At 46.2% G+C, this 22,125-nt stretch overlaps 1 protein-coding gene across 8 annotated transcripts in view; it reads right to left on the bottom strand.

Moving 5' to 3' along the window:
• The window catches only part of LOC101597096 (O-acyltransferase like protein-like), a 67,780-nt gene extending 47,664 nt beyond the window's left edge, over positions 1 to 20,116 (bottom strand). For 2 of the 8 annotated variants that reach the window (XM_045134649.1, XM_045134646.1), the window contains exons 1-3: positions 19,251 to 19,859; positions 8,485 to 8,624; positions 4,485 to 4,563 (exon numbers count right to left, since the gene is read on the bottom strand). In XM_045134649.1, coding sequence (XP_044990584.1) covers positions 4,485 to 4,563; positions 8,485 to 8,624; positions 19,251 to 19,401 — 370 coding nt within the window. In that variant the 5' untranslated portion in view covers positions 19,402 to 19,859. Of the gene's footprint in view, positions 1 to 4,484; positions 4,564 to 8,484; positions 8,625 to 9,325; positions 9,444 to 19,250; positions 19,860 to 19,965 lie in introns of those variants that run through there. The other 6 variants (XM_045134652.1, XM_045134647.1, XM_045134648.1 and 3 more) reach the window with 6 other exon arrangements.
• Between the last annotated feature and the right edge of the window lie 2,009 nt (positions 20,117 to 22,125).

Here is a 22,125-nt window from a genome sequence, read left to right as displayed (position 1 = left end):
CTCAGGAGGCTGAGGTAGGGGGATCCCCGTGAGTTTGAAGTCAGTCTGGGCTTCAGAGTAAGTTCCAGGCCTATCTGAGCTAGAGTGAACCCCTTTCATGAAATTGAACAAAAACAACAAAAAAAGAAAAGCCAGAAAATCAAATTAGTGTGTCAGTATTAGGTTACATTCTGAACTGAATACCTCCCTCTGAATGTCCAAGTTCTAATTCCTATTGCCTATTAATGTGACCATATTAGGAAGTAGGGTCTTTTCAGATAAATAACCTAAAATGAGGTCACACAATATTAGGGTGGGCACTAAGTTCAGTAGGAACAGTGTCCCTAATGTGGTAGTTTGAATGTGCAATATCCTCATAGGCTGGTGGTAATCTGGTGTGTGGAGCCATTTCCAGGTGGGGACATGGGGACTTTCCCCCAGGCAGGCTCCAGTTTCGTTTCTTTTCTTTCTTTTTTTTTTTTTTTTTTTTTTTTTTTTTTTTTTTTTTGAGGTAGGGTTTTGCTCTACTCAGGCTGGCCTGGAATTCACTCTGTAGTCTCAGGGTGGCCTCAAACTCACACTGATCCTCCCACCTCTGCCTCCCAAGTGCTGGGACTAAAGGCATGCGCCACCACACCCAGCAAAATGAATAAAATATTTTCAAAAATTAAAAAAAAAAAAAAAAAGGCTCAGGGTCCATTGCAGAAGAGGTGGAAGAAAGAATGTAAGAGCCAAAGGAAGGGTACCATTCCTTACATACAACTGTCTGGACAGAATTTGGCCTTGATATCCAAGGCCTCGCAGTGCCTAGCAATACCCACACAAAACACTAATAATAGGAGAAAAAGATGATGACATCAAATTAAAAGAGAGACTAATGGAGAGAGGGAGGGGACATGACAAAGAGCAGAATTTGAAGGAGAAAGTGGGGGAGGGAAGGGGAATACCATTGTTTGTTGTCCGTAAGTATAGAAGTTGTCAATAAAAAATATGTATATATTAAAAAAGAAGTGGAAGGTGGAATCCTAGAAGTGGGAGGGTGTGAGCAGGGTAGGGAGGCAGGGAGAGATTGGGCAGAGGAAAGGGAGGAGGCTGAGCAAAAATTAAGTATGTGTATAATAAAGATTTTTAAAAAAGGAAATAAATCTCCCATATTATCCTAATAAAAAAAAAACAAACCCAAAGACTACTCATTAAGCTTAGAGGAGGCCTGGGAGCTGGCTCAGTGAGTGAAGCTCTTGCTGTACCAACATAAGGCCTCAGCACAATCCCCATAACCCGTGTGAACAATAAAAGCCAGGCGTGGAGCCATGCAGTGCAGGCCCAGAACTGGGGAAGCAAGGACAGGTGGACCCCGAGGCTTGCTGGCTAGCCAGTCTAGTCCACTTGGCAAGTTCTAGGTCAATGAGAGACAGTGTCTCAAGAGGACAGTATCTAAGGAACAGTACCCGAGGTTGTCCTGTGGCCTCCACACGTACATGGACATACATGCATGTGAACACACACACAGAACAAAATAAAAATAGCTGGACATGGTGGCATATGTCTTTAATACTAGCACTTAGGAGGCAGAGGTAGGAGGATTACCATGAGTTCCAGGCCAGCCTGAGAATAGCGAATATACCAGGTCAGTTAGAATGAGACCCTGCCTTAAAAAACAAAAGCAAAACAAAGCAAAAAATAATAAATAAATTAACAAATTAATAAAGTTAGAGAGTATCTCATTCACTTGAAATGTTAATTTCTTTCCTTATTTCCCTCCTTTTTTTTTTTTTTTTTTTTTTTTTTTTTTTTTTTTGCGAGGTAGGGTTTCACTCTAACCCAGGCTGACCTGGAATTCACTCTGTAGTCCCAGGCTAGCCTTAAACTCACAGTGATTCTCCTACCTCTGCCTCCTGAGTGCTGGGACTAAAGTCGTGTACCACCATGCCTGGCAAAATGCTAATTCCCAATCACCGTACATTTATCCTTGTTTATAAGACAGTCATGGTTTAACTCTCAAAAACCAACATTTGAATTTTATTCATAACAAATTATTGGCTTAGTTTTGTTTGTGGAGTGGGGACGGAACCCAGAGCTTTAAGATGCTGGGCAAGCACTCTTCCACTGAGCTACGCCGCCAGTTCTTGTTTTAAGTTTTGAGACAGTCTTACTATGTAACTCAGGCTGGTTCAAGCTTACTACGTGGCCCCGGCTGACTTCAGGCTCATGGTCCTCCTGCCTCAGCTTTCTGAGATTGCAGACATGTGTCACCATGCCTGGCATTTCATTTGTTTTAAACAGCACATGAGGGCTGTGGAGATAGCTCTGTGGTTAAAGGTGCTTGCTTGCAAAGACTGCTAGCGAGGTTTGATTCTCCAGTACCCACGTAAAGCAGATGTGCAGGTGGCCCGTGCATCTGGAGTTTATCTGCAGCAGCAGAAAGTCCTAGTGTGTACCCATTCTTGATCTCTCTCTGCCTCTCTCGCCTTACAAATAAATACATAAAAATATTTTTTTAAATGGGCATTTTGGCTTTGCAGGCAAGTGCCTTAACCACTAAGCCATCTCTCTAGCCCCTATTTATTTATTTATTTATTTATTATTTGAGAGAGAGAAAGAGACAGAGAGAGAATGGGCATGCCAGTCCTCCAGCCACTGCAAACAAACTCCAGATGCGTGCACTACCTTGTGTATCTGGCTTACATGAGTCCTGGGGAATCGAATCTGGGTCCTTTGGCTTTGCAGGCAAGCACCTTAACCGCTAAGCCATCTCTCCAGCCCCCCTAAGAATATTTTTTAAAGAATACAAGAGAACATGAAATATGATATAGTTGCAATATGAGCACCTTTAAGAATTCTTTTTTTGTGGGGGGGAGTTTGAGGTAGGGTTTCAGCTTTAAGAAGTCTTATGGTGCTGGAGAGATGGCTTAGTGGTTCGACTCTCCAGGACCCACATAAGCCAGATGCATAAGAGGGTACATGCATCTGGAGTTTGTTTGCAGAGGCTGGAGGCCCTGGTGTGCCTGTTCTTTCTCTCTCTCTCTCTCTACTTTCCTATTTGTATCTCTCTGTCTCAAATAAATACATAAATAAAATTATTTTTAAAAAGAATTCTTACAAATGAACCATGTTAGCTCTTATTAAGATGACCAGAATAAATACTAGTCGCTAGTGGTAAGACCAAATAGAAAGCCTCACAGCCCTTACTTGGACTACCATCGTCCCTTGGCGTGACTGGGCAGAAGGGAGGACGAGAGCAGAAAGTGGCGGCCCTGAGCTTCAGTGCCCACCCCGCAGTGCGCGGGCAAGACTGAAGAGGGGCGGAGGTTAGGGGACTTGTCCAGGATGGCACAGCTGGGGTGACAACCAGGACCAAATGCTGGGTGCTTAGTGCTAACCTGCTGCAGCCCATTTAGCTCCTGAGCCAACAGGTGTCAAACACGTGGACAGGAGCAGAAAGCACAGCATGGAAACGGGACGCCCCCACCTCCCCTCCAGACCTAACCAGGCAGCTGTGAGTGAAGAGAGATACCCACCCTGCTCCCAGCCCCTGGTGCATCTGGCTTACGTGGGTTACTGGGGAACCAAACCTGGGTCCTCAGGCTTTGCAGGCAAGCTCCTTAACTGCTAAGCCATCTTTCTAGCTCTTCGTAAGAGCTTCTTTAAAAAGCTTTAAAAATTTTTTTTTTTTAATTTAATGGACTGGAGAGATAGCTCAGCAGTTAAGGCACTTGCCTATGAAGTCTAAGGAGCCAGGTTCAATTCCCCAGAACCCATATAAGCCAGAAGCACATAGTGGCACATGTATCTGGAGTTTGTTTGCAGTGGCTAGAGGACCTGGTATACCCATTCTCTCCTTTCTCTATCATTAATAAATAAAAATAATAAAAAATACTAAAAAGGGCTGGAGAGATGGCTTAGCGGTTAAGGTGCTTGACTGCAAATCCAAAGGCTCCAGGTTCGATTCTCCAGGACCCACGTAAGCCAGATGCACAAGGAGGCCCATGTGCCTAGAGTTTGTTTGGAGCGGCTGATGGCCCATTCTCCGTCCCCCACACCTTTTTCTCTCTCAAATAAATAAATAAATAAATAAATAAAATTTTAAGTACTTTTATTTATGTATTTGCAAGCAGAGAGAGAGAATGGGTATGTCAGACCTCTCTATAGCCACTGTAAACAAACTCCAGATGCATGTGCCACTTTGTGCTTATGTGGGTTCTGGGGAATCGAACCCAAGCCAGTAGGTTTTGTAGTTAAGTGCCTTAACCACTGAGCCCCTCAGTGGAAGTTTTGTGTGACCATAAAAGTCTGGATCCCTAACTCCTGGGTTATAGCTCAGCCAAGAAAGCTGCCTTTGTTCTCAAAGACACCCCAATTCTCATGTCATATTGCCACATTGGCAAGGAACTCCAATTGTTGTATCAAAAGTCGGTGTTGTCCTGAAGAAACTGCCCTCTTGGCTGTAAGCAGTCAAGATTTTACAGTGTGCTGAGACAATAGTTTGGAGTGTGTTTTGTACCTACCCAGCTGAGCCATCACGGTCACCTCCTCTTCGGCGCAAGAGTCAGGGACGCACACGCCCACGCTGTAGTCAGCTCCGTCCTGAGAAAGACAGGGCCACAGTGCTCTTTAACGTAAGTGTTCACAGTACTCACATAGGAGCGTTTCTTTGTTTGGTTTCTCTGCATGTGTATGCATGTATACATGTGTGGGCAAGGCACGCACATGTGCGTGTGTGCATGGATGTGTGGCCAAAAGTTGATGTTGGATGTCTTCCCTGATCACTGTCCACTTTAAAAAAAAAAAATGAGAGCCAGGCGTGGTGGCGCACACCTTTAATCCCAGCACTTGGGAGGCAGAGGTAGGAGGATTGCCGTGAGTTCGAGGCCACCCTGAGATACCATAGTGAATTCCAGGTCAGCCTGGGCTAGAGTGAGACCCTACATCAAACCCCCCCAAAAAAAATAAATAAATAAAATAAAAAGAGGCTGGGGAAATGGCATAGTAGTTAAGGCATTTGTCTGCAAAGCCTAAAGACCCCAGTTCGATTCCCCAGGACCCATGTAAGCCAAATGCACAAGGTGGCGCACACAGCTGGAGTTTATTTGCAGTGGCTAGAGGCTCTGGCGTGCCCATTCTCTCTCTCTGTCTCTCTACCTGCCTATTTCTGTCTCTCTGTCTTTCTCTTGCTCTCTCAAATAAATAAAAATAAAAACAAATATTTTTAAAAATTGAGACAGGAGCCGGGCGTGGTGGTGCACGCCTTTAATCCCAGCACTTGGGAGGCAGAGGTAGGAGGATCGCCAAGAGTTCGAGGACACCCTGAGACTACATAGTGAATTCCAGGTCAGCCTGGGCCAGAGTAAGACCCTACCTCAAAAAAAAAAAAAAAAAAAAAAAAGAGAGAGAGAGACAGAATCTCTTCCTTGAGCCCAACAATCACTGGTTTCATTGGTATAGCTGGCAAGTTTGCTCCAGAGATTACCTGCCTCTGCCTGCCCAGCATTCACGTGGGTGCTGGGGCTCTACAAGGGCTTTTCCAACTAAGCCATCACCCCAGCCCATCTTTGTTTTGCCTTTTTTGAGATAGGGTCTCATGTAGCCCAGGCTGACCTTGAACTCCTGACCCTCCTGCCTCCACCTCTTAATTGTTTGGATTACAGGAGTGCACCACCATGCCAGGCCCATGCCTGATCATTTCTAAGGAAGGCTTTTCACTGTATGTTTCACACAGACTGGCATGTGTCACTTTGTGCATCTGGGTTTTATGGGTTCTGGGGAATTGAACCAGGCCGTCAGGCTTTGCTGGCAAGCTCCTTTTCTGCTGAGCCATCTCTCCAACCCTACTCTCACTTTTGGTTAAAGAAACTTCTCTTTTCAGATGGTGGTGATCACTGAGGTGACTCAAAACTCATCAAAGTGCAGAGAAGTGACGGTGGAGTGCTCAGTACTAAGTGAGACATCCCTGTCACACCCTCCAAGGCCCAGGGACCTTCGCAGAGCAGGTGGCAGGAAGAGAGTAAGAGCCAAAGGAAGGGAGGAATGCTCACAGTGGTGTCCAGACTCAGCGCGGCCTTGGAATTCATGACCCCAGTGGCTAATGCCACCTACACAAGACCTGCGTGACCAGAGGGTCAGAGAGAGATGAGTTGGAAAGAAGAAGGATTCATTGAGGGGCAGTTTGGGAGGGAAAGGTAGGCTGGTGGACAGGAATTATGATCATGGAATATTGTTTGTATTTATAGAAACTGTCAATCAAAATTTTAAAAAAGGAAGCAACACTGCCAGGTGCGGTGGCACACCCCTGTAATCCCAGCACTCAGAAGACAGAGGCAGGAGGATTGCCATGAGTTTGAAGCCAGCCTGTGACCACAAAGTGAATTCCAAGTCAGCCTGGGTTACAGCAAGATCCTACCTCTCAAAAAAAAAAAAAAAAAAAAAAAAGCTACTCTACTGTAGAATTGTCAACATAATTGCAAGTTGTCATTTTTGAGTAGCAGGACACATGTATCAAATAAATGTTTTAGTAGTTTAATTATTTACTTTGTTAATGTGAGGAGGATGGTGACCACAGCCTCTTGCTGCTCCCAACGAACACCAGACACCTGCTCCACTTTTTGCCTCTGGCTTACGTGAATGGCTTGGGAATTGAACCCGAGGCCACCAGACTTTGTAAGCAAGCACCTTTAACCGCAGAGCTATCTTCCCAACCGCAAAGATTTTGCAAAAAAAAGGTCAAGCCAATAGTTAGGATGCCTCACTCAATAAAGGTAAAGTCCAGTTCTAAACACAAATTTCGGGGCTTGTTCTGCTAACACATAACTTTCATGAGTGCAAAGACCTGACCTATGCTCAAATATGAAGGCCATTCATCTGAAAATGACATTTGTACACGCTGATTAAACCCTCAAGCAATCATCCCAGCCCTCAATGCGCAGACAGGGCTAGGTGAGGAAGCCCCGTCTCCATGGTTAGCCACTGTAAGCACTGTGGAGCACTAACAGGGAGGGCTTGCATTTCTTGCTATTTCAGACAATCGTTTCTTTGTCTTTTGTTTGTTTGTGTGGTTTCGTTTGTGTTTTTGTTTTTTTGTTTTTCGAGGTAGGGTCTCAATCTAGCCCATGTTGACCTGGAATCCACTATGTAGTCTCAGGCTGGCCTCACACTCACAGCAATCCTCCTACCTCGGCCTCAGTGCTGGGATTAAAGGCGTGTGCTACCTACGTCTGGCTAATTTTCTTTTAATCATGTGCGACATGTATACAATTTATCCTATGTTTAACAAGAGGCTATGCTATCCCTAGGAATGAATGTGCTTTCAAGACAGTCTGTCTTATAAAATTGGTCAACTGTTAGTCATGTGTTTATCAGCCATGGCCCATCTGCTCAGATAACCTCCAATTCATGTTTGCAGCTCTGTTTCTGAGAAAGAGCTATTTTCTTTTCTCTCTCTTTTTTGGTTTTTCAAGGTAGGGTCTCACTCTAGCCCAAGCTGACCTGGAGTTCACTGTGTGTCTCAGGTGACCTTGAATTCATGACAATCATATGAGAAGTCATTCCTACTCCAAAAGCTAATGAGGAGTTGAGAGCTAGAGCCTAGGATCTTGGTTTGATCCACATCATTCCAAGCAAGCTATGACTCCTTGAGAGCAGGGGCCTGACGGGAGGGCGGTGAGAGCCATCAAACACAGCGGGTCACCACGGGACTTCACAGCACTTGAGCCTCAGAAGGGCAAACAGACCAACCAATGGGCCCAGAGACCAGAATAGTGCTTCTATTCAAATTGCTGGCCAGTCCTGACCTTGGCTTACCCCAGGAAGGTCAACTCCATGCCATGCAACAGGAGGGTTATCCAAAGAGCTATGTGGTGGTGTGTGCCTACAATGCCAACACTCGGGAGGGAAAGATAAGAATTCAAAGTCAGACTGGGATACATGGGACATTCGAGGCCAACCTGACCTGCAGAGCAAGATCTTGTCTCAAAAGAAATGAAAGGATATAAGATAAAATCTTGTTTTCGGCCTGGAGAGATGGCTTAGCTATTAAGACACTTGCAGCGATGCCTAAGAACACACATTTGAGTCTCTAGGCCCCATGCAGCCCACACACAGTGATGCAAGTGTGCAATGCCGCACATCAGCACGTGTCTGGAGTTCATTCACAGCAGCTGAAAGGCCCTGGCATGGCCATTCTCTCTTTCTCTCTCTCAAAAATAAAAAAAAAAAATCTGAGCCAGGCGTGGTGGCGCACGCCTTTAATCCCAGCACTTGGGAGGCAGAGGTAGGAGGATCACCATGAGTTCAAGGCCACCCTGAGATACCACAGTGAATTCCAGGTCAGCCTGAGCTAGAGTGAGACCCTACCTCGAAAAACCAAAATAAATAAAAAATAAATTAAAATAGCTTGTTTCCGCTGCTTGTGAGGCATCTTGATGATTCTGTGGCTATGTGTGCTTTCAGCTGAGAAAAGCAACTGGTGGAGTTGTGATGCTGCAGGTTCCCGCCCTGCCCAGCCACACTCACCTGCAGCATATGAAGCTTGCAGTACTGGCCCCGGAAGGTCCCCTTGGGGTTCTGGGTTGAAGCACATTCACTGTAGGACCCCAGCCTGTCCACGTTCCCATTAAGAACATTGCTTCCAAGCTTCCCCACCGAGTCATACACTGAATTCCAAAGCAGAGGTTGGCAAAATTAGCATCATATATGCATTTTTGCTTATTTTTATTTATTTATTTATTTGAGAGCAATGAAAGACAGAGAGAGAAAGAGGCAGAGAATGGGCGCACCAGAGCCTCCAGCCACTGCAAACGAACTCCAGATCCATGCACCACCCTATGCATCTGACTAACATGGGTTCTGGGGAATCAAGCCTTGAACCGGGGTCCTTCAGCTTCACAGGCAAGCGCTTAACCACTAAGCCATCTCTCCAGCTCAGCATCATGTATGTATTTAAGAAAGACTAATAGACCCAGAGTGAGTATGGGCTCACCAGGGCCTATAGCCACTGCAAATGAACTCTAGACACATGCACTACTTTGTGCATCTGGCTTTACATGGGTACTGAGGAACAGAACCCAGACCTTCAGGCTTTGCAAGCAAGCAGCTTTAACTGCTGAGCCATGTCTCTGACCCAAAATCAGGTTTTTTTTTTTTGAGGTAGGGTCTCCCTCTAGCCCAGACTGACCTGGAATTCACTCTGTGGTCTCAGGGTGGCCTTGAACTCATGGCCATCCTCCTAACTCTGCCTCCCAAGTACTCGGATTAAAGGCTTGTCCCACCATATTCGGCCCCAAATTAGCTTTTAATGTCACTTTCCAGTGACTTCTAGGAACTTGATTCTCCCTTCCAACCCTACCAAACTTACATAACAGAAAAGAGAAGAGATTTGCTTAGGTGCAGTTCTTTGAGCCTGCTTTTTGCACACACAGCTCGCTCGTCCCTAGGAGAGGACCATGGTGTACCGTCTCACACTATTACGTGACCTATCAGCAGATGTTGAAAAGAGGCATAAATTAGGGCCAGGAAGATTGCTCAGTGGTTAAATGTGCTTGCTTGCGAAGCCCGCCAGTCTAGGTTCAAGTCCCACAGTACCTATGTTTGCATTTGTTTGCAGAAGTAAGAGGCCCTGGCATGCACACACACACACACACACACACACAGACACACACACACACACACAAATAAATAAAACCTTTTAAAAGATGTAATATTGGGCTGGGAAGATGGCACTTGCTTACAAATCGTGTGGCCCAGGTTTAATTCCCAAGTACCCACATAAAGTCAGATGCACAAATTGGTACATGCACTGGGGTTTGTGGTGGTGGCAAGAAGCTTTGGTGCGCTCACAGTGTCTCTATCATAAATAAAACATATTTTTAAAGATGCAATTTGATTTCATCATGAAAATAAATGTTTTCTGGCGAGAAGGTGAAAAGACATAAATAAATTTTGGTAGCTTTTTCTTCTCCTTCCCATATCCATGAAAAAATGCTTTTTCCTTTTTAAATTTTTTTTTTCTATTTCTCTCTTTTAACATTTTTATTTCACTTATTTATTTGAGAGAGAGGGAAAGAGGCAGGGAGAGAGAGAGAGAGAGAGAGAGAGAAAATGGGTGTTCCAGAGCCTCCAGCCACTACAAATGAACTCCAGATGCATGTGCCACTTTATGCATCTGGCTTATGTGGGTCCTGGGGCATTGAACCTGGCTCCTTTGGCTTTGTAGGCAAGTACCTTAACTACTAAGCCATCTATCCAGCCCTTTTTTCTTTCTTTCTTTCTTTTTAATTTTTTTCTGATTTATTTTTATTTACTTATTTATTAGACACAGAGAGAGAGAGACAGAGATAGAGCAAGAGAATGGGTGCACCAGGGCCTTTAGCCACTGCAAATGAACCCAGAGGAATGTGCCACCTTGTGCAACTGGAAAATTGAACCTGGGTCCTTAGGCTTCCCAGGCAAGTGCCTTAACCGCTAAGCCATCTCTCTAGCAGACCCCCCCACACACACACACCTTTTTTTTGAGTCAAGGTCAGTCTCATCCAGCTCAGACTGGCCTCAGGCCCTCCCAGGCTTTGGGTGGAGTAAGACAAGGCTCAAAACCGGTCATCGGGCTGGAGAGATGGCTTAGCGGTTAAGCGCTCGCCTGTGAAGCCTAAGGACCCCGGTTCGAGGCTCAGTTCCCCAGGTCCCACGTTAGCCAGATGCACAAGGGGGCGCACGCGTCTGGAGTTCGTTTGCAGAGGCTGGAAGCCCTGGCGTGCCCATTCTCTCTCTCTCTCCCTCTATCTAGCTTTCTCTCTGTCTCTGTCGCTCTCAAATAAATAAATAAAATAAAATAAAATAAAAAAAAAAACCGGTCATCCTCCAGGAGCCTGCTGAGAGGCTGTAGAGTGAGGGTTACCATGGAGACAGCTCCGGACTGGTCCAGAGACCAGACCTCTGTCCTTGCTCTTCGTCCTGTGAGCCACCCACAGCTTGCCAAGGCTCTCCCTTATGTCAACGTTTCCCAGCGTGGTGTCTGATTGCACCAGGGGTTCCTCCCTAACTGATGTGTCCTGTGACCCAGGAGTCCAGTGTCTCCGAACCTGCTGTGGGGAAGCACACTTGAGCACATAGCGGAAGATGCAATGCTCGGGATCGACACAGAAATCGAACACAGACTATTTGACAAGTCATAGCAGAGTAACAGTTTGTAGTACAAAGCTAGTTTAATGTTTGTGATTTTAGATAATTCAACCTCTCAGAGAGTAGTTAAATGAGGAATGGGCTTTCAAAGATCATAAACCAAAATCAAAAAAGAGATCATAGCCGGGCGTGGTGGTGGTGCACACCTTCAATCCCAGTACTCAAGAGGCAGAGGTAGGAGGATCACAGTGAGTTTGAGGCCACGCTGAGACTACAGAGTGAATTCCAGGTTGGCCTGGGCTAGCGCATGACACTGCCCCCCAAAAATAAAAACCAAAAAGGGGGGCTATAGCCGGGCATGGTGGCACACACCTTTAATCCCAACACTCGGGAGGCAGAGGTAGGAGGATCGCAGTGAATTTGAGGCCACCCTGAGACTACATAGTGAATTCCAGGTCAGCCTGAGCTAGAGTGAAACCCTACCTCGAAAAACCAAAAAAATAAAAAGTTAAAAGGGGGGGAGCTGGAGAGATGGCTTAGCAGTTAAGCGCTTGCCTGTGAAGCCTAAGAACCCCGGTTCAAGGCTCGGTTCCCCAGGTCCCACGTTAGCCAGATGCACAAGGGGACGCACGCGTCTGGAGTTCATTTGCAGAGGCTGGAAGCCCTGGCACACCCATTCTCTCTCTCTCCCTCTATCTGTCTTTCTCTCTGTGTCTGTCGCTCTCAAATAAAAAAAAGGGGGGGGGGCTGGAGAGATGGCATAATGTTTAAGGCACTTCCCTGTGAAGCCTAAGGACCCACATAGCTTGAGTTCATTTGCAGTGGCTGGAGGTCCAGGCGCACCCATTCTCCCCACCTCTCTCTCTGCCTCCTGCCTCCTGCCTCTTCCTCTGTCATAATTATGTATGTATAACTATATATTTAAGAACAACAAATATAAAAACAAAACTATGATCATTCTAGCAGATGCAATACACACACACACACACCAAAGAAAGCAAGGAAATTCTTAGAAGTTCCATAAAACTACACACCTTACTCAAAACAGTTATTACAGAGGATGAAATAAAAAAATAATAAAATAATAAAATAAAACTGGGAGCCAGGCATGGTGACACACGCCTTCAATCCCAATACTGCAGAGGCAGAGGTAGGAGGACCGCCATGATTTCAAGGCCACCCTGGGACTACAGAGTGTATTCCAGGTCAGCCTGAGCTACAATGAGACCCAACCTCGACCCCCCCCTCCAAAAAAAAAGCCCTGGAACTTTGTTTATATTGTCTACGTTTTAGAATCATGCGTTATTGGTATATAAACCATGTACTCCAAGGCACAGGGAACATCGTGGGAGAAGGGGCAGAAAGAATATAAGAGCCACAGGGTGCACAGGCCTTCTTCGGCGCCCTGACTTCCAACATGAGCTGACTGAGTGGTTACCAAAGCCCCCACAAGGCCTGCACTGTTCTGAACCCATCCGCATTTTGACAGGGAGGAGGGAGGAGGACAAAAGGAATGAGACAACAAAACAGAGGCAGGATGCCTTGAAAGACAAGGCTTCTCGAGGGATGAGCAGCACGAGAGGGCCCACAAGAAGAGAAGGAATGGGAACATGATCAAATTACTCTATGTTCATATATTAACATTCCCAATTTAAAAAAAAAAGGGGGGTGGTTTAGCAGTTAAGGCGCTTGCCTGCAAAGCCTAAGGACCCAGGTTCGATTCTCCAGGTCCCATGTAAGCCAGCTGTGCAAAATGGCACATGCATCTGGAATTCGTTTGCAGTGGCTGGAGGCCCAGGCTTGCCCATTCTCACACACTCTCTCCCCCCTCTCTCTGTCTCTAATAAATAAAAATAAAAAGAACATTTTTTAAAGAAAATTAGGGCTCAGGAGATGGTTTAGTGGTTAAAGGTGCTTGTTTGCAAAGCCCCAAGTTCCATTCCTCAGTGCCCACATAAAGCTAGATGCACGAAGTGGTGCTTGCATGTGGAGATCTGCAGAATCCATCCACTCATTGTCTCTCTGCTTGAAAATAAGTAAATAAAATATTAAATATGTATCAACAAACATTTTTAATGAATCTACTTTCTAAATTCCTCCACAGTATTCCCACCATGTAGAGCAGGGCCTACGAACTATGGCCCTGCTTGTTTTGTCACTAAGGGTTTGCTGGAATATATGATCACTTGTTTTCATCTTGTTTGGGCAGCTTTTGTGTAAAGTGGTTGGGTGGAGTCGTACCTGAGGCTCTCTTGCTTACAAATCTAAAGAAACGGGACGGGGCTGGAGAGATGGCTTAGCGGTTAAGTGCTTGCCTGTGAAGCCTAAGGACCCCGGTTCGAGGCTCGGTTCCCCAGGTCCCACGTTAGCCAGATGCACAAGGAGGCATACACGTCTGGAGTTGCTGGAAGCCCTGGCATGCCCATTCTCACTCTCTCCCTCTATCTGTCTTTCTCTCTGTGTCTGTCGCTCTCAAATAAATAATTAAAATAAAAAAAAAAACAAAAACGGGACGGGCCTCTTACTGAGAGCTGTAGTTCTGGGTCCTGATGAATATTACAGTCACTTGGGACATTGAAAAAAAACACATTAATGGGCATGCTCTAGGCTCTCACACACACAGAGGCCAGGAGGATTGGGCATTAATGTTTCTCAGGTGACGTCTCTGAATATTAAGATTATTAGAGACTCCTGAGCAGGGCTTAAAAGGCCCCTGAGCCCTGCCTTGCTGTCTAGTCTCTCTTCTGCTCCTGGACCAGGCCGGCCCGTCTCTTCCTGCAGGAGCTGACCCTCCTTGAGGTACTGGAAGCAGTCCAGGCTCTAGTTTAATGTGTCATGCTGAAGGTATGTCACTGTATCCCTGTCTGTCTCCCAGCAGGGTGGGGGCTGGGCCGTGTCTTGGTTACAGTATATTTTACAGAAGGAGCTCTGTGAATGTCTGCCTAGTTGGATTCAACTTTTAACAAAAAAACCTTTTGAAGCCTTGTCCGTGAAAGGAAAAATGCACACTCAATAATCACAAAACGCTGGGTGTGTTTATTACAAATAGACCAGAGTGATTTTCATATCACTTTCCCCATCCTTGGGTCTCCCAAAGTCAGTTAAGAATCAGGAACGGTGAGAGTGGCAGGGACAGAAGCGTGACAGGTATCAGGACTGGTCTTCGACCCCTTGGGTCCAGCTCTGAGCAGCGCGGAGCTCAGCTGGGGCTGGCTTCCAGCGTGCACTTCCCGGCTGCCTCCTGGGCGGTTTTCTGTGGGTGCCACAGGTTGTCAAACTGCAGTGGCTGTGGGATTGCGTCCCCTCCCTTGGTTGTCCGGCCTGCGCGTCTGTGTGAGAGAGCAAGGTGCCCTCCGAGCTGGAAGGCTTGGGAGTGTCAGGGGAGGAACTGGAGGAAAAAACTCATTCCATCTGCTACTTCGAATCACAGGGGTTGTTCCAGCTTCCATCGTCAAATAGGATTCTGCTGGGCTAATTACCCAATATTTATTTTCTTTTTGTTTTTTCAAGGTAGGGTCTCAGTCTAGCCCAGGCTGACCTGGGATCCATTATGTAGTCTCGGCGGGGGGTGGGGGGTGTTGAACTCACAGTGATACCCCTACCTCTGCCTCCCAAGTGCTGGGATCAAAGGCATGTGCCACCACACCCAGTTCATTTTCTTTAAAAAAAAAATATATATAGAGAGAGAGGGGGGGGGGGAGAAGGGGGGGGGAAGAATGGGCATGCCAGGGCCTCTAGCCACTGCAAACGAACTCCAGACACATGCACCACCTTGTGCATCTGGCTTTAAACAGATCCTGGGGAACTGAACCTGGGTCCTTTGGCTTTGCAGGCAAGCCCCTTAACTGCCAAGCCATCTCTCTAGCCCTTGTTTTGTTTTGGGGACTAGGTCTTCCCACATAGCCTAGGCTGGCCTTGAACTCACACCCTCCACCACTGGAGGGCTGGGATTCCAGGTGTTTATTACCATGCCCAGCTAGGATATAGATATTTTGGGGGAAGGGGCATGTTGCAGCCTAGTACATGTTACGTAGATTTTCTTGTTCATAGTGCTGAAGAGTGAAGTCAGGGTCTCACAAATGCCAGACAAACATTCTGCCACCGAGCCATGCCCCCAGCCCAGTGTGAATGATGGCATCCAGGGAACCTAGACATTCCCTTGGAACCGGCCATATTACCCTCTCTCCAGTATGAGATTTTCTTGTTTCCTGGCATCATTTTTTGGAGCTCAATTCAGCAGCAGTGGAAAGACTGGCGCTGAGTAAAATGCCTTCCACACTAACGTCCAGTAGGGAAACAGACATTGAAAAATCACCATCTTCCACAGTGATCGTGAGATGGATTAGGGGTGTGACTGTGGAAGAGTACTTGCCTAGTGTGTCTAAGGCCCTGGCTTCAATTTCCAATACCACAGACACCCATGCTGTCGAAAGCCACCACATGTTGCTGGGATTAAAGGCGTGTACCACCATGCCCAGCTGGGACATTTTTATTCCTGTCTTTATTTTTTATTGTTTGATTTTCCAAGGTAGGGTCTCACTCTAGCTCAGGCTGACCTGGAATTCACTAGCTCACGGCGATCCTGGTGCCTCTGCCTCCCTAGTGCTGGGGTTAAAGGTGTGCACCACCATGCCTGGCCCTTGTCTTTACTTGTAATCTTTTTAGAAGCGCACGCTTTTTTAAAAAAAATTCCTTTCTATTTTTTTTTTAAATCTAAGATACATGTTCATTACATAGCTTCTGGACCACATGGTACACCTTCCCTTCAGCCCTCAGCCTGCCCTCTCCCCCACATCCCTGTGATACCTGAATAAAATGTGATGTTTCACAAAATCATTTCTTCAGGGCATGGTGGCGTGCGCCTTTAACTGGGGAGGCAGAGGTAGGAGGATCAAAGTGAGTTCGAGGCCACCCTGGGATTACATAGTGAATTCCATGTCAGCCTGGGCTGGAGCAAGTCCTACCTCGAAAAACAAAACAAACAAAAAACTGCACATATTTGTCCATGGCATCAAACTACTTGTGTGCTGAAATCAGTTGCCAGTGTGAATGCTAAAGAGTATTTCTTATTTTCTTGTGGTATGGATAGCATGATCACACATCTTCAGGCTTGGTTTACATTTGTTACAATGCCTCCATCAGCAACTTTAGTGAAGAAAATCAACAAAACCACTGAGTCCCAACTTCCAGCCACTGCTGAATGCCATGCAGAAGACATGCCTCACACGACTCTCGCCGCGCGATGTGCTGACGTGGAGGCACCAGGCCGCGCGCCGCAGCCCAGCAACAATCACCACTCTGCTATCGCAACAGCGCAAAGGTGCCCAGAACACACGAGAGGAGTGGGCTGGGTGTGCAGTCCAGGGGCGGAGCGCTTGCCTTGCACGTGCAAAAAAAAAAGAAAAAAGAGCCGGAGGGATAGCTCAGCGATTAAGTCATTTGCCTGCAAAGCCAAAGGACCCAGGTTCAATTCCCCAGGACCCACGTTAGCCAGATGTACAAGGGGTGCAAGTGTCTGGAGTTCTGGAGTTCATTGGCAAAAGGCCCTGGCATGACTGTTCCATCATTCTCTCTTTCTCTCCTTGCAAAGAAATAAGTACTTTTTTCTAAAAGTCTCTCTCAGACAAATTAGGGGTCAAAACTGCCATCCCAGATCTCCTGGGATATATAATGGTGAAACCTCTGCAGCCACGGGGAGATACATTTCCCCATTAAAACAAATTAGCCATCATCTACTGATTTATGTCAATAATTCAATTTTTTCTTGATTTAATTTATCTTAAGAGAATTTTTTGAGGTAGGGTCTTGATCTAGCCCATACTGACCTGGAATTTTATTATGTAGTCTCAGTCTGGCCTTGAACTCAATGTGATCCTCCTACCTTGGCCTCCTGAGTGCTGGGATAAAGTTATGCACCACCATGCCTAGCTAAAATTTTTAATTATATTAATTTTCGTATGTATGTATGCATGTTGGGAGGGTGCATGCCAGGCTTTCTCACCATTGCAAATGAATACCAGATACATGCACAACTTTTTTTGTTGTTACAGGTGGGTGTATGTGTGTCCAGCTTTACGTGGGTGCTAGGGAATTGAACCCAGGCCAGTAGGCTTTGCAAGTGGTTAACACTAAGCCATCTCCATAGACACAATATGTGTGTGTGTGTATGTATGTATGTATATATATACATGTGTGTATATGTATATGTATATGTATATATATATATATATATATATATATTTATTTATTTATTTGTTTGTTTGTTTGTTTGTTTGTTTGTTTGTTTTTTTGAGGTAGGGTCTCACTCTGGCCCAGGCTGATGTGGAAATCATTATGTATTCTTGGCATAGCCTTGAACTCATGGCAATCCTCCTACCTGTGCCTCCCAAGTTCTGTGATTAAAGGTGTGCGCCACCATGCCCAGCTAGAATTTTTTTTAGCTAAGGATAAAAAGATTTTTCATTCTTAGGCTCTGATAGATGGAACCTGAATTGTGTGTGTGTGTGCATGTGTGTGTGGAGAGTGCCTGTGTGTGGGAGTGCGCCCGTGTGTGTGTGTGTGTGTGTGTGGAACATTAGCGTGACTGTGTCCAACTGTGACAGTATATGTTGCCACTTCCTCACCAGAGACCTGACCCAGCCTGGATTCTTTCGACAATATTTCCCATCATTGTCACCCAGTGTTATAGCAAAACAATCAAATCCAAGTGAAATTTACATAAAATGGCTATTGCATTAATTGGTTTTATGATTTACTACAACTTCATTGACTCCTAGAACACTGGATCCAGTGAAGAATGGGCATTTGCTCTACATGTCATAATTTAAAAAAAAATTATTTGAGAGAGAGGGAATGGGTGCACCAGGGCCTCTAGCCACTGCAAATGAACTCCAGACACAGGTGACACCCTGTGCATCTGGCTTACATGGGTCCTGGGGAATCGAACCTGGGTCCTTAGGCGTCACAGGCAAGCACCTTAATTGCTAAGCCATCTCGCCAGTCCCATCATATTTTTGAGTTCTCTAAGGTTCCTATCTTTCCTACCTGTTCTGTTACCAAGTTTTTTGTTGTTGTTTTTTGTTTTTTGTCGAAGTAGGGTCTCACTCTAGCCCAGGCTGACCTGGAATTCACTACGTAATCTCAGAGTGGCCTCGAGCTCACAACGATCCACCTACCTCTGCCTCCCAAGTGCTGGGATTAAAGGTGTGTGCCACCATGCCTGGCCTTCCAAGTTTTGTTTTGTTTTTTTCTTTGAGAATGACAGACAGAGAAAGAGGCAGATAGAGATAATGGGTGCACCAGGGCCTCCAGCCACTGCAAATGAACTCCAGATGCATGCGCCACCTTATGCATTTGGCTTACATGGGTCCTGGGGAATCGAGCCTCGAACCAGGGTCCTTGGGTTTCACAGGAAAGCACTTAACCGCTAAGCCATCTCTCCAGCCCCTCCCCCGCCTCAGTGGTTTTTAATGCAAAGTAAAATAGTCATGCATTGTAAATGGAAATGGAAAATGCTATGCTAGCTTAGCTGGCTTTGGAAAGAGATTTTTTACATTTTTCTTGCTCATGGCTCTTCCATCTGCAACATAGTGAACATTCTCCCCAAGGAGTTACCACATTGAAAACTGATCCAATTTCTGGCCCCATTCTGGAAGAGAGGTGATTTTAGCTATGAGGCTAATTTTGGGAAACACACAAAAACCAACCTGCAGCTGCCTAGGTGCATACATAGCACAGGCAAAGAAGTTCTGAGCTACAACCTCACTTCAGCCGGAAGCCACTCATTCCTCAACACACTCCTTAGAATTCATTCCTAAGCAAGCCAAGAGCAAGATGGATCCCGGAACAATGCAATCGATTATCAACCATATACTAATCTAAGAAACCAACCAAGCTATGTAAAGCAATGAAATGTTACCAACTTGAGAAAATGTAAACAGCACCTGACTTATAAACAAGTCTCTTCTTGTGATGTGGGTCTTTGGGATTCATCTATCTGGCTGTGACTGGCCACCCAGACTTCTGCAATGACAGTTTTTCTTTGGTACCTGGCTCAGTCTGTAAGCTAAGGTAAATCTCTTTACTGCTTCGTGCTGTTTTTAATTCTCATGAGTTAATCTAGAATACTTCTAGCACAAATCTCAGGCCCAGAGGAGCCTACTTACTTCTGAGGGCGTAGTCTTTGGGCGTCACGGAATTCAGATCAGAAAGGAATTCCTCAGTATCTTGCATGCACTGGAGAGAAAGGTTTCTTGCAGGAAAAACAAAAGGCAGTTGGAAAGAGAACAGGCAGGCTAGTAAAGTGAAGCCCTTCATTTCTCAGCCTGTCAGGATATAAATCTCCTTATAAATATGAGACGAAGAGCCTCATATTTATAAGTACTCATCTAGAACGTGTTGGGAGTTGCTGTGACACGCTGGCTCCTTCGCAAGCGAGGAGACAAGCCGCATCTCCGCTGCCACCTGCAAAGCGGACAGATAAACTGTGGAAACCAATTGATACAGAACTTGTTATTGTTGAATAAAAGAAGCGCTGTAGACGTAGGGCCCATTGACCACCTGGCTTCCTTTAGTCATGCACATTAATATTTTTCGAATTCTCACGGAAAAGGGCTCCGTGCTCTCCAGAGATGGTCTGGGTTAGCTCTCCGGGTTTAAAAACAGTGATGACGTTAGGTAGCGAAGGTTTGGGTATTGCTCAAGAGTGACGACAAACCCAACCTATGAAAACGTCTGAATGACCGGCAGGCTCAGAAGGGCTCCCGGGGAAGGCCGCGCACGGCAGCGCAGGCTGGGCGCGGCGCGGCGCCGCGGTTCTCGTGCCGCAGATGCGCGCCCGCCGTGCGCCCGGGGCGCGCCGCCGCCGGCAACGGTGCTCACCTTCTTTAAAGAAACGCGTGCCTCTGGATTTCTCACCCTCCTCCCAGAAAAGCTGGTTTTAAGCGGTGGCCTCTAGCGCTCCATTAAAGGGTGATGCAACACCCGGCCATCGCGTTCACGCTGCCCGATCACGCCTGCGCCTGTGGGTGGCCATGACTCAGGGCACTTCCTGTTCCGTGCTGGCGGCGCCTTCTCGCGGCCGGGCTGCCCCCGCTTTCTCTCCTGCCCTCGCTCTTTCCCTGCCCTCCCCTCTTTTGGTTTCTTTGTCCCTCAGGGTCCCTCTCAGGAGTGTCCTCCTTTATACCCTCTAATGGAGTCATTCTCTACGTCTTCTTCACATTCCTTTTTTTTTTTTTTAATGTCTTATTTATTTGGGAGAGAGAAAGAATGTGCAACAACAGGGCCTCCAACCACTGCAAACTCCAGACACATGCACCATCTTGTGCATCTGGCTTATGTGGGTACTGGGGAACTGAACCTGGATCCTTAGTCTTCGCAGGCAAGTGCTTTAACTACAAAGGTATCTCTCCAGCCATCCTTCATATTAAAAAAAATACTATTTTTATTTATTAGAGAGAGAGCGACAGAGAACGGGTGTGCCAGGGCTTCCAGCCACTGCAAACAAACTCCAGATACATGTGCCACCTTATGCAGCTGGCTTATGTGGATCCTGGAATCGAACCGAGGTCCTTCGGCTTTGTAGGCAAGCACCTTAACGCTAAGCCAGCCCTCCTTCATATTCTTTTTTTTTTTTAATTTTTATTAACATTTTCCATGATTATAAAATATATCCCATGGTAATTCCCTCCCTCCCCACCCCCACACTTTCCCATTTGTCCTTCATATTCTTTAAGTAGCTGTTGGCTCTTCCAGGAAAGTGTCCTGGGCTTTTTCCTCTTGGGTAAGGAGATGTGGTTTGAATCAGATGTTCCCCATAACCTCAAGTTGTTTTTTGTTTTGTTTTATTTTTTAAATATTTTATTTGCCGGGTGTGGTGGCACACGCCTTTAATCCCAGCACTTGGGAGACAGAGGTAGGAGGATCATTGTGAGTTCAAGGCCACCCTGAGACTACATAGTGAATTCCAGGTCAGCCTGAACTAGAGTGATACCCTACCTCAAAAGACAAAACAAAACAAAGCAAAGCAAAAAAATGTTTTGTTTATTTGACAGAGAAAGAGGGAGGGAGAGAGAACGGGCACACCAGGGCCTCCAGCCACTGCAAACAAACTGTAGACGAGTGCACCCCCTTGTGCATCTGGCTAATGTGGAACCTGGGGAATCAAACCTGGGTCCTTTGGCTTTGCAGGCAAATGCCTTAATCACTAAGCCATTCCTCTAGCCCTCATGTGATTTTTTTAAATTAATTAATTTATTTGCAAGCAGAGAGAGAGAAAAGAGAGGCACACAGAGAATGAGCATGCCAGGGTGTCTAGCCACTACAAATTAACTGCAAATGCATACACCACTTTATGCATCTGGCTTTACATGGGTAGTGGGGAATTGAACTCTGGCCATTAGGCTTTGCAGGCAAGTGCCTTAACCACTGAGCCATCTCTCCAGCCCATGTCATGTGTTTTTAATACTTGGTTCCCAGCTGGTGACAAGTCGGGAGGTGGAGCCTTGCTGGAGGAAGTGTCTGGTTGTGGGCGAGCTTAGGGGTGTTATAGCCAGTTCCCCTTTGCCTGATGTGGCAAGAAGCTGATGTGAAGTCCAGCCTCTGCCCATGCCATGCTTTCCCCTGCCTCATGGAGCTTCCCCTCAAGACTAGAGGCCAAATAAAGTCTTTCCTCCTATTGGCTGCTTTTGGTTGGGAGTTTTGTTCCGGCAAAGAGAGGGCGACCTTAATAGAAGAGGACATGATAACAGCCACCCTCCATGCTCGCTCCCTGAGGGCTTCACACCCTCCCTCCTTCAACTGTCCACACTAAACACATCTGGCCTTTCCCACCCCTTCTCTCCTGTAGACTGGGAGTCCAGGGAGGTGGGCACCCTGTTCTTTTTTATTTTCCTGGGCTTTTAAAAAATATCTATTTACTTGAGAAAGAGAGAATGGGCACATCAAGGCCTCTAACCACTGCAAATGAACTCCAGATGCATGTGCCACCTTGTGCATCTGGCTTTATGTGGGTACTGGGGAATCAAACCCTGTCCTTAGGTT

This window comes from Jaculus jaculus, chromosome 15, assembly GCF_020740685.1.
Source record: "Jaculus jaculus isolate mJacJac1 chromosome 15, mJacJac1.mat.Y.cur, whole genome shotgun sequence".
NCBI classification, from domain to species: Eukaryota; Metazoa; Chordata; class Mammalia; order Rodentia; family Dipodidae; genus Jaculus; species Jaculus jaculus.
This window is presented reverse-complemented; position numbering and strand designations above follow the sequence as displayed.